Source organism: Venturia canescens, chromosome 4 (genome assembly GCF_019457755.1).
Source record: "Venturia canescens isolate UGA chromosome 4, ASM1945775v1, whole genome shotgun sequence".
Lineage (NCBI taxonomy): Eukaryota > Metazoa > Arthropoda > Insecta > Hymenoptera > Ichneumonidae > Venturia > Venturia canescens.
Window position 1 is genome coordinate 18465213 of NC_057424.1, and position 17457 is coordinate 18482669.

The following is a 17457-nucleotide window of genomic DNA, read 5'->3' on the forward strand; positions in this document are numbered from 1 at the left end:
TTTGAGGAAAAAAAAAATAAAAAATGACATGATTTTCTTTATAGGAGAAAAACGAGTTGTTATTTCGGGGTGGTATAACGTGTGAGTGGGAATCGTATTCACGTGTGATACAAAAGAGGGTTATAAATAAACCGTAGGATAATTAAACGTGTATATAGAAGCTCAAAGTTTTGCGACCTCGTGGCCAAGTCCACTGGCCAACAGTTGGCTGTTAACACGAGTTAGTGGGAGCTAAATATTTCAGTGCGTCGATCGGGCTCTGCGAACGACTGGCTTGTCGATATTGAATGGGGGATACGTAACTCGATGTTCGAAAGTAGGTACAATTTGATTGATCATCCAGAGCGTGAGATGTTTTTTTTTGTACACAAAAATATTGACGTCTTTAACAGAAATGAAGAATCAATTTTGCCGAGTGTTAAAAAAAACTTTGATCTTCGGTTGAACACGTGAATTTCTTGGGTAGAAAAAAATGTACCTCAGGAGTCCCGAGGGGCTGCGTCGTCGACGAGCAGTGCTGCATTTCTGGGCTCCCTGGGCTCGTTTCACCGCCTCCTCCATAATCTTGCATGTCCATTTTTCCACAGATAGCCTTCAACAAATGGTCAAATCAATGCTTTTATTTATAAATCACGATAATAATATATTTGGTTGAAAAATTTCAGTGAACCAATTGATCGAACTGGTGTTCGATCATTCGTCAATTCGATGCATCAGCATTGCAAATCGTGACGCCTCTGAGCCACGATACTGCGATACTTGGACCTTCAATCTTGCAGCTTCGACTGATATAAAATTTCGATATCACGTATCGAAAAAATGAACGTTAAAAAATCCAAATTGAACGTTGTTTTTTTTTACATTTCACAATTTTTTAATACAAATTTACAAATGAGAATTTTACAAATATTTTCAACAAAAGTTGCAAATAGAAATTACCTCTTGATGCTGAATCGTGGTGCTGGGCGAGCAAACTTGGTGATAATTTTGCGTCGGCGTAGTCGGATTATCGAGTTCCTGTTTGATACTTGGCATAGTTCTATTATTTCCTATAATGGTCTCGACGGCGTTACCGGACATCATGCAGACCTGAAAGCAGAAAAAACCCCCGAAAACGGAGTTGAGAAAAATTCATTTTAAGAATGTACAAAAGAAAAATGCGCGTGGTTCGAGGTTTCCGAAAAGCCGTATACTCGAATACTTTCAGGCGATCGATTGCAGTTTGCATTCCCATTTTTGTTTCTTTGTTTTTTTTTTTTAATTTTTTAATTTTTTAAATTTTTTCTTCATTCACCTCGTTCCTTATTTCAAGAATATATTTCAAGTTCGGCGGTCAGAAGAGAACATTTTTAGAATCCAGCTGCAAAGAATTCGGTGTCTGGTTTTTCAGCCAAGTTTACAAAATAATTTGTAAGCTACGCGCGCTGTCGGAACAGTTGACGCGTTCGGGTCTCTGATATTTTGTGCTTTTCTCGGGCCCCGAACTTTTCAACTTTTGCCCGCTCTCTCGCGCGGTTGCGCATACCGCGATAGGCAGATTTCTTCCAACAGCGTATACTCGTCGCGCGGTGGTCTCTCTCGCCTTATAATGGAATTAGCGCGGAGAGTGACTCGCAACCGTTGGCCAGACGGTAGCGCAGCACACGCGGGCATATACAAGTAACGAATGAAGGAACGAGGAAAGTTATCTCGTTGGCCTTGAACCTGACTTATCCGCGCGCGAGCGAGCGGGGAAGCAGACAAAGTCGTCGGCGATACTCCAAATCGTCGCTGCCTCGTTCCTTTCGCCGCCCGCACTCTTTTCTACCGCGTTGTTGCAACAGTCGCAACTCCGCGGCTACGTACGTTCACGAAGTTTTATCTTCGAGGAAATCGCTCTTCGGAATCACCTACGAATGGAGCACGCGCGATAAGAAAATTGGGAAAAACAAAATCGTGAAAGTCCGGACACGGAAATAAGCTTTCTCATTTGTATTTCCGCGACGCATCTTTCACTCTCTTTTTTAACGAATTTAATCAATAATGGCCATTAAAAATACACAAATATTACTGTTCGCGGTGGCACGCGTACGCCGTATTGCTCCACGACCCAACCAACGCGCCGTTCGTAACTTGAACCCATTATGCGGCGCGCGCGAGCCAGTCGAGGGAGCCTCATTTTTTGAAAAATATTACTTCCCACACGAGAGAACGCACTCCGCATCGCTTCCTCGTTGAATTATCTCCTTCGCGGAGCTTCTTCCCCCCACGGAAGCCAACAATGAAAGACGCTCTTGTTTGCAGAAGCGGCTTCATGCGGGAAGGATTGAATTGTACGGCCGCAAGGTGCGCGCTTCTCTCTTTTTGCTTCCCGTACGCCTCGAGCCAGCAGGGAAAGAATGCTCGCAACTCGTTTAATAATAAACCGAGTTTATTACTCGAATTCCCCGCGCTATCATTCGGTATGAAAAATTCTCGTTACTTCTCACATACGGAAGGCACGAAAAACTCTCGTTTAACGAACGCGCCTCGATGTCGATTGCAACAAGTTTATTCATTTATCAGTCCCCCGATTTTTTAGTGCCCACACTCAAGTACGATTATCGGCTCGAGTCTTCGCTGTTGGAACCGTACGAAAATTGCGATCCTGAAAAAACTCGCTTTCTGCGATCTCCGCAGCATCGTTGAGGCCGATTTTGAGTCGAAACGGGAAACGCTGAAACGGCAAAACGGAGGCTTCGCTGGGGGTCCGTTGTTTGCAAATGTACCGGCCACCTAATAAAGCAGATTCTGACATCCTGAGTCGCGCACCGCGCGAGCCTGAGCCGAGGCTAAATTTGCTCTGTCGCTCTCGCAGGAGGACCCCTGGGGCGAAATCACTCATGCAGTTGTGCATATTTAGTCGCGCTGTAAGATCACCCATTGAAAATAGCTCCGTTCTGCATACGGAACACTTTTTATCTGGACGTGCCCGAACGATTTGCGCTCGACGATATGCAGCGCGTTCGGACCTGGTCGCCTTTCCCTTTTTCTATTTCCGCAATGCGTGAATAAACATTGCTTCATTATTTCGACGCGCGGAGCATAAACACTTTGCTTTTTTGCTTTCACTGCTCCGTCAGGGAGCTCGAAAGCCAGCGAATTTACAGGAGACTTTGTGTGACCGATCGATGGACCATTTGTCAACAACTTTTTCACACTTTTCAACTAAATTTCGTATTTACAACGAAAATCAACGTTTCTTTTCGTCTATCCGGGGATCTGCAAAAAAAAGTCATGAAAAATCAGCGTCTTCATCGAACGATCTCTCAGAACGGGTAAAAGATTGGAAAAACGGCGGAGGGAGGAGCAGCTTCGTTCCTTCGTTTTCGTTGGACTTGAACTTGTCTTTCCTAAGAGCCGAGAAGGCGGCGATCACTCGAGCGTCGACACGAGCAAAAGAGGAGCAACGAGGCCGACGGGAACGACGATGACAACGACGCGCCATCGCAATTTTAGACGCCGAGTCTCGGCGGAAATCGCCGACTACGAGTGGGGCCACGCCACAGTGTTAACCTTGAAATACACGCTGTGTGACGCCGGCTCGACGCACAACGCTCCGACCACACACCGCTCCCTTTCGACGCCGCGATGCTTTCCATGTCGATTTCCTACCGCTCTAGGCACAAACGCTCACCACTTTCCGCGCACTTTAATAATTATTCTGTACACGGGACACTAAATTAAAAAGCGAAATTACCGTTGCGCCAGTAAAGAACCGCCACAACCTTGAATGTTTGGATATTTTCACACCGCCAACTCAAAATTTCCATGAAAATCCAATCCATTTTCTTACATTGTGCGCTAAAAATTCTCTCCTTCGTTAAAAAAAAAACTCCTTTTTTAACTATTCGAATTTCCCAACGTCCCAACGCCCACTCGTCGTTGCTGCATAACGGCGATTTTTAACGACGCTGAAGTTTCCAACGTTGGAGTCCAACGAAATGAACGAAAAAAACGTTTTTAATTCACCAATTATTTATTTCACGAATCGTTGGTGCAGCTTGAAAAACTACGAATCGCAAATTTGGCAGGGAACAAAATAGGAGAATTACTGGAATTATCGGAGAGTTTTTTTCGATCATTTCGTTGGACTCCAACGTTAGAAACTTCAGCGTCATGATTTTTACTGTTCAATTCCCTCCGTGTAGTCACTGATTCACCTTATCGGTTCAATCTCTTTTGTGAAAAAACCAAACGGCCCCGATCTCTCGTCCAGCCTCGCGTGCAGTACGAAGGATTCATCTCGATTAGACGCTTTGTAAAGGACGAATTCCTCGATGCAGCAGAAATGAAGATGAAGCTGGAGTGCGCGCTGTCTTCGTCAGGTCCCGAGCGCGATCAAATTCTTGAGGCAACATTTATAAAACTATTTACCGATTCCGGAATAGTTTGAATCAATAGTTTGCCAATTTTCACGAGATTACGAAAAAAAAAGTCATTCGAAGTGTAGAAAAAATGAATTTGAACTTCGACCACGAGCCACGAGGAATTTTGGTATCCACGATTTGAAGGATCAAAGTACTGAAAATAAATCATTAAAAAAATGTTCTATCCGATTCGCTAATTGGATTTCTAAACCCAGCGTCGCACGTAATTCTTTGGAAACGATCAACGTCAGGTTTGCTCCGCGTCATTTTTTCTTCTGAAAACCCCGAGAGCCAAACGTTTCTCCACGTTCAAAGTTTCCCGGACATTTATCTCGAAAATCGAGGTGTCAGGAGCGCGAGTAAAAGAAAAGTGGAGACGCGTACCGGCGTCGAAAAACCGAAAGAATCTCGAGTCGACGCGACGCATCGAGTTTATTTTTGAAATTCTCAGCAATCGAGCGTCTATTACGAAATGCAACGACCAAGTGTTGGATTCCCGAAAATAAAAAACACGAAAATAACATTTTTTGCTCTCGATCAATATTTCCGTGTCCCCCAGTCGGAAGAAACGAGAGATTTGAATCGTAGTTTCGACTCGACTCGATTGAGTCAATAAAACGAAGAAACTCCAGCGATTTCACGATTTCTTACGACGCTGAAGTTTCCAACGTTGGAGTCGAACGACATGAGCGAAGAAAAAAATATTTGTAATTCACCAATTTACTTACTTCACGTATCACTGGCGCAGCTTGAAAAACTACGAATTGCAAATTCGGCAGGGAACAAAATTGGAGATTTACTGAAATTATTCGTGAGTTCTTTTACACATCATTTCGTTGGACTCGAACGTTGCAAAGTTCAGCGTCATGATTTCTTCGGTATCATCCCGCACACAGTCGTCCTCCAAGGTGGTCAACGCCTCGACTTTTTCTCGAATCAACAAGATTGAAATTCCAAAAGAAATGAAAAACACGCGCCCGATAAAAGGTAGAATTCGCCTGAATTAAGTAACGAATAATGTCGAGGAAATCGTGACGTTTCAACCGAACGGAAGAACCGCCTGGCCAGCGCGTACCTCCTTGTTGGCGTGACATTGGCCCGAGTGCGGCGGGAATTTGAGCAAGACGAGTACAGACCGGGAGAACGAGGCTCGAGTTTGCAACGTCGGAGTCGGAACTCAATGAACGAAAAAAACATTTGTATTTGACAAACTACCGAATTGCGAATTCGGGAGAAAAGAAAATTGGAGAATTACTGGAATTGTTGGAGAGTTTTTTGAGGTCATTCCGTTGGACTACAACGCTGCAAACTTCAGCCTCGTAGCAGGAGAGAGACGGCTCGCGCTGGAGGCTGAGAGGATGAGATCGAATGGATGCGGGGCTGTAAAAGTATAGACGCTTCTATAGATAATAGGAGGTAAAGAGTTCGCAGGGGGCCGAATCGATATCAGGAGGATGAAGAGCCTGGACTCGCGACGAAGGCCTCCGCTCGAGTGTTGTGTTAACGGCTGTACGAGAGCGAGGAAGAGAGAGAAAGAAGAGGGAAGGAGGGAGGAAGAGAGAGAGCCTCGACCCAATTTCTACGAGTCCGGGGAGACCTTGACCGTCGTGAAGAAGAACTCACCTCGCTCACCGGCCCGGGAGTTGTGCGGTGTTCACGCAGGAGCTTTTTACGCTGTTTTGAGGGAGTCAGACTGAATATTTTCCCGCGGCTAATCTCATCGAATCCTGGAAGCTCTCGTCGATGGTTATCTCAACACGAGTGAGCGACCATGTCCAAACTTCTCGGGGGATAATTGAGCGCTTACTTGTTCTATATTTTCTCGAAATTTCCGTCTATTTCGTGGGGAAGAGCGTGCCTCGGGTACTCCTCGTGGATCTCAGTTATTGAATGAAAAATTTACCAAGAATTAGGAGCGATTGACAAACTACGAAAGTGCGGAAAAAAATGGACTCGAGTTGCTTTGAATTATTGAAATTCTGCGGGCTGTTTGCGAGACAGTTGGAAGTTACGTGGCGAACCGGCGGCTCGATGGCATTTCATTTTCGTTCGCAATGCACTCGCATTTTCGGATATTTATGACCCGATGAGAAACATGCTTCGCTACTGCACACGCTATAAATATGCACGCACCGGGGCTGGCTTCTTTTATCTTTTCGATGATAAAGACGCCCCTCGTACGTTTGCATGTACGCACGAATTGCGCCGGAAAGCGCGAGTCAACGAGAATTTTGTAAATATCTTTCGATTATTTGAGTTTGCACGAAAACAGAGTTTCCATCTTTGCTCACAAAGATTACATCGGAATCGATCAACATTCAATCGATTCGTCGCCCTCCCCCCGTCCTATTGCGACATCGTTTCACTGCACGTGTGCATTTACGAAATCGTTTTAAATCGTCCTTCTTTTCCTCCATTTTCAGCCGTACCAATAATTGTATTGCACGTAATTGATCGAAACAACAAAAAAGAAAAGCAACGACGCTGAAGTTCGCAACGTTGGAGTCCAACGAATTGCAAATTCGGCAGGGAAGAAAATTTCAGATTTACTGGAATTATTCGAGAGTTTTTTTTACATTACTGCGGTGGACTCTAACGTTGCAGACTCCGGCGTCATGAAAAGCGACTCGTGACTTTGCCGATCAAAACTAAAACTTACAATCTTCGCCAATCGTTGTGTACAAATCCGAAAATATTAATTCTCACAAAAATTTGTACGTGACTAATTTCTGGAATGCTCCGTACAGAAATGGAGCTTCGTGACGAAAACGAAAACTTCGGGGCTTCGGGATGGTGGCATTTTTTGAGGCTGCGATAAATTTTGAAATTTTTTTATTCAATCGTTTCGTGTTGAACGTTGAAACTCGAGGATAGCTTCGAAATACGAAGACCTTAAAATGAAAAGTTTTTTGAGAAAATTTTCCATTTTATTATAAGACGATTCGAGACGAGCGTTTTTCAATGAGCTCCGAAATGTTCTCACTCGACTGTTCGTCGAGGCGTAAGCACGATTGCACTCGAGGTAATTAAACGTTCCTCTAATTACATAAATAGAAATGAAGCCTGAGTCTGAAAATTTAAACGCGATCGCGTTCTATTCCTGCAGCATGGTTTTCTGAGGCGTCTCGGATTCCCACCGAACGTTTGTCTCGACAGCGAAACAGACGAAAAATGTGAAGGAAACGGAGATTCGAGAAGGCGAAAAAAACTTCGAGACTCGAAACTGGGATGCGCGATATTCAAATTTACATTCATGCAACGCTTACATATTTCCTGAATAATTTGAAGCATTCAGAAGCACCATTTCTAGAGATTAATTGTCGATTTTCATTGATTTTTCGTGTCCGATTAAATGGAAGAAAACAATTCGCTTATCCGAGTCTGGATCGGACTAGATTATCGGACGCTGTTTTTCGGTGTTATACACGTCGAAAAGCCTGCGCTTATTACATCAAATTGGGATTAATCGATTTTAAGGAGTCGACCCTGATTAGACGTGCAAAAAAAACTATTTTCACTAATATTTTTGACCGGTGTAAATTATAAATTTGGATATAAAAAATGTTAGGCCTAAAAATACACTCTTAAAGTACGCAAGAAATGTTATTTTCATTTTTATTTTACTCAGTTTTCGTACAGAAAACTGGGGGAGAAGACAGATCCAAAAAAACATGAGTGTGCCCTGTTGATAAAATCTATGGAATGGATGATCAGAAAAAAATTGGTTCTAGATTCAATAGGTAAATGGCTGTAGCGCTCGCTATACGATTTTTTTCAAAAATGACAAAATGGCGGCCATTTATCCAAAAACTACGAAAAAGCACGTTTTTACATCGTTTTTTGCAAAAAAGAAAATAGTCCCGTTCAAAATTTCAAAATTCGTATGATATGCGCTACAGCTATAGCCATAAAGAACACGTGGTGAAATTTTGGTAAGGATCGGTCGAATAGTTTCGGAGATTTGATCATCGAGCCGTCGAAAAACGTAATTTTGAGAAAAACGCGTTTCACTGGGCGGTGGGTATTAGCGCGCTCAGACAGCCGAGTGAACGTCGCTCAAAAGTGCCCTTGGACTGCTCATATATTTATAAAATTTTCGTATGATACTTTTAAGGAGTTTCAGTACAGAAGTCAAAATATTAAGAAATTGATCAAATTTGGTGATAATGTTCTTCAACATCAAGTGCGAAAACACAAATTTTTTCAAAATTTTCTTCTATTTAGTTATCGAGTAATTACGCATTAAAGCAGATTTCTTATGCCCGGAATGTATACCTATATATATGGAAACGCTATGCTTATACACTTAAACTTTAGTGATCAATTACTCGATAACTGTGTAGAAGAAAAATCTTAAAAAATTTGTATTGTCAAATTTGGCACTAAAGAATATGTTCACCAAATTTTATAAAATTCTAAACTTTTTGAAATTTTTTATGTTTTTAGCATGGTTTAGCATGGCAACATTGTATCGCCTGTACCGAAACTCCTTAAATATGGATACTTTCGAAAAATGCAATAAAAAAAGGATTTTTTGAAAATTCTAATTAGGGTAGACCCCTTAATAAGAAATCTGCCAACACGTAATTGCTTATCGTAGGAAAAGATACTCGTAAAAACCGATCGTTATCTATGAAACGAGTAATCACACTTTTATGCCTTTTTCCTCTCGATATCGCGACGATCGACAGGCCACTTTCGAGAGTAATAAAAAAATCTGAAATTTATCATACAAAATGTTGAGAGGGTTGAGAAAAAACTGAGAAGATCCAGCACATTGAGCCGGGGAATGCGCGTGTGCGAAAAGAGACGCCGTCTGGATGATAAACTCGGAGAATTCGAAGGCCCGGCCGAAAAGTGCTTTTGCTCAAAGTTCGCTAAAGTTTTGGACGTCGAGTTTTCTCGTTCGTTACAACGGCCGTCCGAATCGCTCGGAGGCTCAACATGTTCGCGAGCCGTTTTAACTGCATTTTTTTCCTGTTCCGAGCACCCCGCAAAACTCATTTTCAATCATCCGGAGCCCAGAAGAAAAAATGATCATTAGCATTTGCACGAGCACAAAAAACAAACGTTGCATTTCTGTACGAATGTGTGAAAAGCGAATGGAGCGTGTACTAATAATGTGGATTGCGTAAAAGGACGCGCGGAAATGGTCGATGGAGCGTTTTCCTGTCGTTGCTATATAAAATCGTCGCTGTGCAGGTACGCAATTATACTTCTCGGTTCGTCAGTGAGACATGAATCCGGGCGGCGGGGGAGAATATTTCGTAACTTTTGTGATATTAAATACGAAATTGGAGATTCGCTCGGAGCAACCAATTTCATGAAAAATATCATTTTGCCTCGTACGAACCGCGACCTCGTTGAAGTGAATCGATGGAAATGGTCCACAACGTTTTCGACGATTAAGCCCACCGTTTTTGCTGCTGTCATGAATAAGAAATTCAACAAATTATCAGCCGAAAAATGTGCCGACGCGACAACCTTGCCTTACGCTCTTACAATCTTAATTAATATTTTTCTCCTTTTTTTTTCAATTCAATTCGATTCGTTACACCATTTTATTTATTCGATATCACGTTTCACGAATGTCGCAATCCTCGCGCTGTTCCTTTCTACGCAAGTACCAATGGCGTTATGTTTTAAAGTTTTTATCGTTATTTTAAGGAGGGTGGATCGCGACGATACGATGTTGCCATGCTAAACCATGTTAAAAGTATTAAGAATTTCAAAATTCTAAGATTTCATAAAATTTGGTAAATGTTTTCTTCAAAAATGTATAAGACAATGTACATTTTTTTAGATTTTTCTACCACACAGCTCTCGAGTAATTGAACACTAAAGTTCACGTCTATAAGCATAGAGTTTACATATATGCAGTTATGCATCTTGTGCATAAGAACTTCGATTTAACGCTCAATTATTCGATAACCACGTGGTAAAAAAATGCTGCAAATTAAAATTTGCAAATTGCTTCCTCAAGATGGTCGAGATGCACGATGCTCAAAGCTTACTCTATGAGGTGCTATATTTCTCATTTTGGCTTCCTCACAGAGGAAGCTTTGAGCATCGTGCATCTTGACCATCTTGAGGAAGCAATTTGCAAATTTTAATTTGCAGCATTTTTTTTGTACACAAGGAAATAATGTATTTTCTCTACCTTCTTTTACGAACTTTAATTTATCGTCTCTGTTTAAATCCATAAAAAAAACTGAATGACGAACCGTCAGAAAAAACAGTTTGCAACTTTCAATTTTCATCGTTTTTCTATTTACATTTGTTATGCCCAAACGTGAAAACGAGAGGGCTGAGAGGGAAATAACGAATATTATAGTTACTAATCTCTCAGATAAACAAATAAATAATAGAGAAAAAGGGAGAAAAATAAAAGAGTAGATGTTCGGAATAGCTATTAAAGCACTAGGCGCACCTATGACGGTTGCTAATATTCAATATGGAATTTTAGGGAGATTGATATAGGTCAAGACACAAACAGAAAGTAAAAGTAACACGTTAGCTTGTTTATTGAAGAATCCGAATTGGGGATTTAGATTACAGACGAATAAGATCGCAGTCAACTTCCTCTTGTTTACAATCATAAGAATTATGTGAAATAAAAGGTGATACAGATTGGACTTACGGGTCGATGTTCTACGCGTAATCTGAGACGTGCTGACGCAGGGCGTTGCGGGTCTCCTCGAAGACAGTGTAGTCGGCACACTCACGTACACAAATCGCGTAGTACAATCGATAAATTTGAGTATATGATAGATATTGAAATTATATTGCTGGAATTTTACTATTAGTACTTTGAAAGTTTGGATATATAAATGATCGATTAATGAGTTCTTATTTGCCTTCAAGAAGTAAAGAAACGCTGCACCTCAGTGCCTCACTAACCCTCGGGCAGTGATGCTTGATCGCGAAGATTCGAAGACGCGTAACTATTAACTATCTTGCAAGAACCTGGAACAAGACTCGGACTCAAGGTAGAGATACCTGAGGAGCTCCGCTTAGACCGAAGATTAGCGAAAGACTAATTAATTTTGGTTGCCGATTCTCTATCGATGCTTCCGATATTAGGAAATTGCAGAGTAAGAATTTAAATTGTTGAGCAATTGCGTATGCAAAAATATAAAAGTAGGTCTAAGTGAGCGGGTGTCTTTCCGGATTCTCGCAATGAATTGCGCATTTCGTTTACGTTGCTTAAAGGTTAGGGAACTTGAAATTTGTAGATTCCGTGAAATGAGTTTCGCAATTGACTAAAAGAGGTTAATTTCGTATACTAGAAAGAATTCGGTTTCACAAGAGGAAGCGATTCGTACTGAAGGTTTCGGAAATATATACGATTTAGTCATAAAATACACTTATAATTTAAACTATCTAAAAAATAATTTATAAATAAATGGCTCGGCCATAACACATTGAAATTAAATAATTCCGACAACTTTGCTGGAAAGTATAGAGGAAGTACAGACTTATACACGATATCTTACAAAATTTCCAAAAATTGAAGCGGTTGGACGATTTTTTGAGAAACTCATATTTTCGTAAAATTCAAAAAACCATAAAATTTAAACCGCTCAACCGATATTCTCCAAATTCAATACCAACCTTCCTATTATGATAGTCTATTTATATAAAAAAAATTATTAATAAATCTTAAAATTTTCGAAAGTTAGAGCGTCGACACCCTTTTTATAAAAATTTCAAAACGTCGTAGGATTCGTAATTTTTTACAAATCCTGACAAAATTATCAGAGAATGGAGAGCTTGTATAGATTAACATCTGTGCAATACGGTAGCCGTGCATCTCAAACCATTTCCGAGTTATAAGCGTTTTAATTTTGCAGTGCCATGACACACACACACACACATACGGACATTTTTCCTAGATATGATTTTTCGATGTTTTGGGACATTTTGAGCACATTGACATTGAAAATTGGAAAGAAAAAAAATTTCATCATCACATAGCTTCCTCTATGAGAAAGCAAAAAATTGAAAAAAATTATATTTGTATACTTGATGATTATCACGAAATTTGATCAAATTCTGATTATTTTGATTTCGTGATCCACCCTCCTTAAATATCATGAATCGCATGTAGCACAAACAGATCGACCGATTCGATGCGTTCGAAAATCCCGAGTTTTTGCAGTCTTAGCGCTCAGAGTGAGCTCAATAAGTATTAAGATTTCGAATGAAGGCGACACACGGATAAATTCGGATGAAAATCGACGCGAAGCGCGAAAAATAATCTCGACCGATGATCTCGAGGATGAAATCAGCGGTTTCGAAAGCCTTGGAGCCAAGTTCGTGTGTTTTTTCGTAAATAATTTGGTTGTACCGGTTTTAGTACGAAAATGAGAAAAAAAGGTTCGCAGTGGATCGATTTGACGTTTGTGCCGAAACTTCATGTTTTTTGGCTCCCGTCCGATGTAAGAGTTGTCGTCATCGGGGTGTCTCATGAGATGAACGATGAACCGGGTTCAGAGTTCAATTACCGTTTACCGAAACGGGGCGACTAAATTTCGGTGTCGTCGTTCAATGAGTTTTCTCCGAAATTTTGAAAAACTCAGTTGTCACTCGAGTGCCCAGCTAAGACACAAACTTGGAAATATTTGGCTGCGTGAAAATGGTCTTTTGTATAAAACGTTCAAGGATTTATCCGGTGGCAACATATTGTCCAAGGTTAGGGCCAACGAGCAGAAGTTAGCCGTGTACCGAGCGAGCCAGTGACGTCACCGACGTCTCGTGGCCTTAAACTTGACTCGGCCCGCGCGCCCCTCCGACGTCACCCCCATCGAATCCAGCGCGGCGTGTGTGTTTACTTGTCCGTGTGTTCGTAGGCGCGCGCGCGCGACGCCACGCGCTGCCCCACCAACGCGACAATGTAAGGAAAACCACAACGCGTAATCCTCCACCGCGACGCCGCCCGATCCCCGGGCTCCCCCCGCCAGCGACTACATCTGTTCTTCGATTCTCGAGTTACCATCCACTCGAGATCGAATTGTCCGATTTGTCGGAATTTTTATCAAGCATCGTCGACCTCGAAATCGAAAATCTTGGGAACAAATATGTCGCGGTGTTTGAAAAAGTTTTCTGGAATTGATATTCGTCCAACTTTCGCCGGTTAACGAAGTAAAACAATTCGGGGGGACTCGCTTTCCCGATCTGCGTCTCGTCGCCCTGGGAACGGCGACTACGTTCTCTCTATGCCAGTCGCAAAAAGTCGAAGAAAAAAACTCATTTTGTGCCACCGACTTTCCCAATGGCCATTTTCTGTACGAAAATTGTGATGGTTTTTTCAATTTCAAGTGAAACGAAATCGAAGAAAAACAGATTCAGTTTGAATCGCACTCACGAAATTCTTATTCACTGCCAATTGTTATTCATTGAATATCAACTCGAATGGTATTTGAAAACAAAGCTTCGAAAGCTAATTTCGAACGATTGAAGAGAACAACGACGAGAATTGCGACATTTTTTCGAGCCTCTTTTTTCTCGCACCTGAACGAAAGAGATCCACTTTGAAAAAAGTAACTAATCGTTAGAGCAAAATGCTGCATGATTTATGACCGTGGTACAAATCCCAAATGTGTCATCGTTTGACACAAAACATGTGAAAACCACTTTAATCCGGTGGGAGAGCAACATTGTTAAAACATGATCGTTGTTTGACAGGAGATTTTTTGGAAAAGAGCCAACGTCTATGCCCATTATTTCGGAAGGACTGTAACGTTGGGGAAAAATATTTTCGAAAACCTGGTGACTTTTGACGCTCGCTGTCCAAGTTTTCAGTTTCCGGCCAAATTTTTATGGTTTTATTCGAACGGAACAACTCACTTTAGACATTTTCGACTTGGAAACTTCGAATGATTGAAAATTAGCGGTTCTAACATTATGACCGAACGGAGAGCGAGAACCTAATGGGCACAAACAAATTTTCGAAAAAATACGAAACGCGCTCGAAGACTTTCGAAAGAGTCTGCCAACAAAAACTCCTTCAAACAAAGAAAAATGTTGCATTTTCGAACCCGTTCGTAACGACCAAAATACGTGAACGGCTGTCAAGGTCAGCGAGGATACTGGGAACCACTAGAGACTCGATTTCTCCGAAGAGCACCGACGGTGGACAACAATTCGAATCGAGTGTTTGTAAACTTCGAAACAAAAGTCGCCAGTGCGAATATACCGAAAAATCTTTGTCCCTGTGTCTTCCGAGTACTGTTTACAGCGAGGGTATCACGAAGAGTCTCTCTAAAACCTCAATTTAGCGTGGTTTGGTCGGAGCCGAATGAAAAATTATTGGTCACAAAAAATATTTTTCTCTTAGAGCACGTTCGAGTGAGGAATCGATCAGATCTGTTCTTCGGTCCCCCATTTCACAAATGTATGACACCGTTTAAAAATGATGATTCCCTTAATTTGTGAACAAAGGATAATTCGTAATAAAAATTTGGGTTCTCAGCAAATTGCCTCAATCTCGAATTCAAAGAACAAAGAACCAGTAAAACTTCGACTAACTTACGGAGACGGCGAAGTCGACGTGCGAGAATGAAATTCGTTGTTTTCGAATAACGAGAGTTCCGAGACTAGGAAAAATCTCTGAGCTCTTGAAGAAGATTCGAAATGCAACGAAATTTCGGTGTATTTCTTTGCGTTCCAAGTCTCCGAAGTGGCATTTCGCAAGTTTCCCAAAAAAACTCAACTTCCAAGATTTTTTCAACGGTTTCATTAGTCAAACGTAAAAATATCGAGCGCATTCAGCGATGCGGGTCGTAACTTGGTCGGTGTTGTCACACGTCGGTCATAAAACAAGAGCCGCTTACTCTGTCGGCACGTATTTTCCTGCCTAAGCGAAGGAATAGCGCACGGAGTCGCGCACGAGTGTTTCTGCGATAACAAAAATGCAGAAGGTGAGCGAGAGAACACTATTGTGACTAACGCGAACGACTGAGATCGCAGGAAAAAAGTAAAAAAAACGGAGAGAAACGCAAACGGCTGGGTACATGCCCCTTGGCGCGCTCTTCGCTTTTATTACGAATGAGCTCATCGTGCAATCGTCAAAACAGTATTTTTTCTTTTCATTCTCGCCAACTCGTGTCCTATGAGCGCGCAGCAAGACGAGCCTATTTCTCGAGGGGTTTTAAACCAATTCACGATTCCTTCTCACTGCTTTGACACGACGCTTCGCCTCGATGCAGTTTTCTCTTTTATTCGTCTTCAATTACATTCGCCTCACAGCCAATCGGATCCCGTTAATATTCCAAATTTTTATCACCGAATCCGTCACTTAGGCAACGTGATTTTTGTCTCGAAAAATTCGCCATTCGTCACTGCGAACCACAATTTTGTAAAAAATTTACCATAATTTCAACATAACAAACAATATTTCAAATACCATCATTTTCTTTTCGTAAATAAAACCATCAAATTTTACAAAAAAGTAAAAATAAATAAAAAAAAATTAATGAAATTCTTTTTTGTTAAACAAAGAACAATGTTGAATGCAGGAATTCAAACCTTTCTCGCGGGAATGTCATTAGTACGCATATTTTGCAGCTGATGCAAAAGTAAAATTTCTACACGTTTTTCGAAAAAATGGCAATTTTAATTATTTACACTTTGCCGATGTTTCCATTAGTTTACGAAAGATTCGAGTCCAGCCACGGCCGAATTTTCATACCGATAAAATTAAAAAAAAAAAAAATTACAACGCTGCTCACCAGTATTCGAGAATTGCGAATTGAGCAATGACTCTGTGCTCGATGATTTTGTGATAATCTGCTCCGCGATAATAAAATAAAAAAAAGGGAGTCGAAAGACCGAATTGTTTTTTCGTGCTGATGTGTTTATGCGTTAACCCCAATTCAAATAGCCAGCAGGGGTCGCTGCTGTTGTTCTCGTCGCAGCCCAGCGTTCGGGCACGTGAACCGATTACTACCAAACTTCGCTGGCTTCTACCTCGCCACTCGCAACATCCAAACAAAGAGAATAAATAGAATCGAAAACCGAGAGAGAGAGAGAGGGAGCGTAATAAAAAGTGTGCGAGTGAAAACAGTTGGTAAAAAATTTTATCGACATTTCGTGCGCGGTTTGTGATGTCAGAAAATTCAAACTCTAAAATTTGAAAGACGATCTATGAAGACAATCGAGTTTGCGAATAACGAGCGATCCAAAGTTGTCAAAATCATATTGCTCCAAGGACAAAGTTTCAATCCACAGTGACATATCGAAAATAATGACCTTCGATTTTTACAGCGTTCTCTCACTAAAAGATGTACAAAGTAACGATTCCAACATACAAAATGGTGCTATTTATGTCGAACGATCGAAACTCTACCGATTACATAAAAGTACCAGTGAATATATGCGCGAAGTTACATCAGACACGCGATTACATTGCATGAAGCTGCGAGTTGGGAGAGCGGAAAGACGCATCCAGGAGATATCACGAACAATCACACCAGTGCAAAAATTCCATTCGAGGGACAAAAGATCCAGAAAAATTGTTTTCTAGACTACTTTTGACTTCGAAATGACACATTTGAAATAAAAACTTGAAAATATGAGTGGCGAGGACGAAGTTGACAAAAAAACAAGAAAAAACTCGCTCGAGCTCAGGACAGTGAAAAAGACTCAAGATTTTTCTCTCATCTAAAAACTTCGATCAATGAATAATTTAAAGATAATTATGGCAGCTATGGAATTAGGGGGACGTCGGAAGCCGTTTTCTAAACGATCTAATATTCAATACTAATTCATTTCGAAATGTGGATTTTTTCTTGCAACAAATGTGCTTGTTACCGAGTGTCCTTCAACTGTCACATTTTAAAAAAAAATCCGACTTAACCTAAAGCAAAGACATGGACGAACTTTGTGCGAAAAATCGCGCGCGGCAGTTCTGAGTGAAATCAGCAACGCGCGACAGTGTGAAGTAGTCGATAGCCGAGCACACGACAGAATGAGTTGCGATAACCCGAGCGAGTTCACAACGAATTTTGACAACGTCCAACGAACGGTGTCCGTAACTCCCAAAAAGTACAGACAAAATTTTTCGAGA

General features: G+C 41.2%; 1 protein-coding gene across 5 annotated transcripts in view; it reads right to left on the bottom strand.

Moving 5' to 3' along the window:
* ERR (estrogen-related receptor) overlaps positions 1–17457 on the bottom strand; it is a 29777-nt gene that overhangs the window by 6337 nt on the left and 5983 nt on the right. For 2 of the 5 annotated variants that reach the window (XM_043417520.1, XM_043417519.1), the window contains exons 2-3: positions 940–1089; positions 479–592 (exon numbers count right to left, since the gene is read on the bottom strand). In XM_043417520.1, the coding sequence (XP_043273455.1) occupies positions 479–592; positions 940–1083 (258 nt within the window). In that variant the 5' untranslated portion in view covers positions 1084–1089. Of the gene's footprint in view, positions 1–478; positions 593–939; positions 1090–14922; positions 15270–17457 lie in introns of those variants that run through there. The other 3 variants (XM_043417517.1, XM_043417518.1, XM_043417516.1) reach the window with 3 other exon arrangements.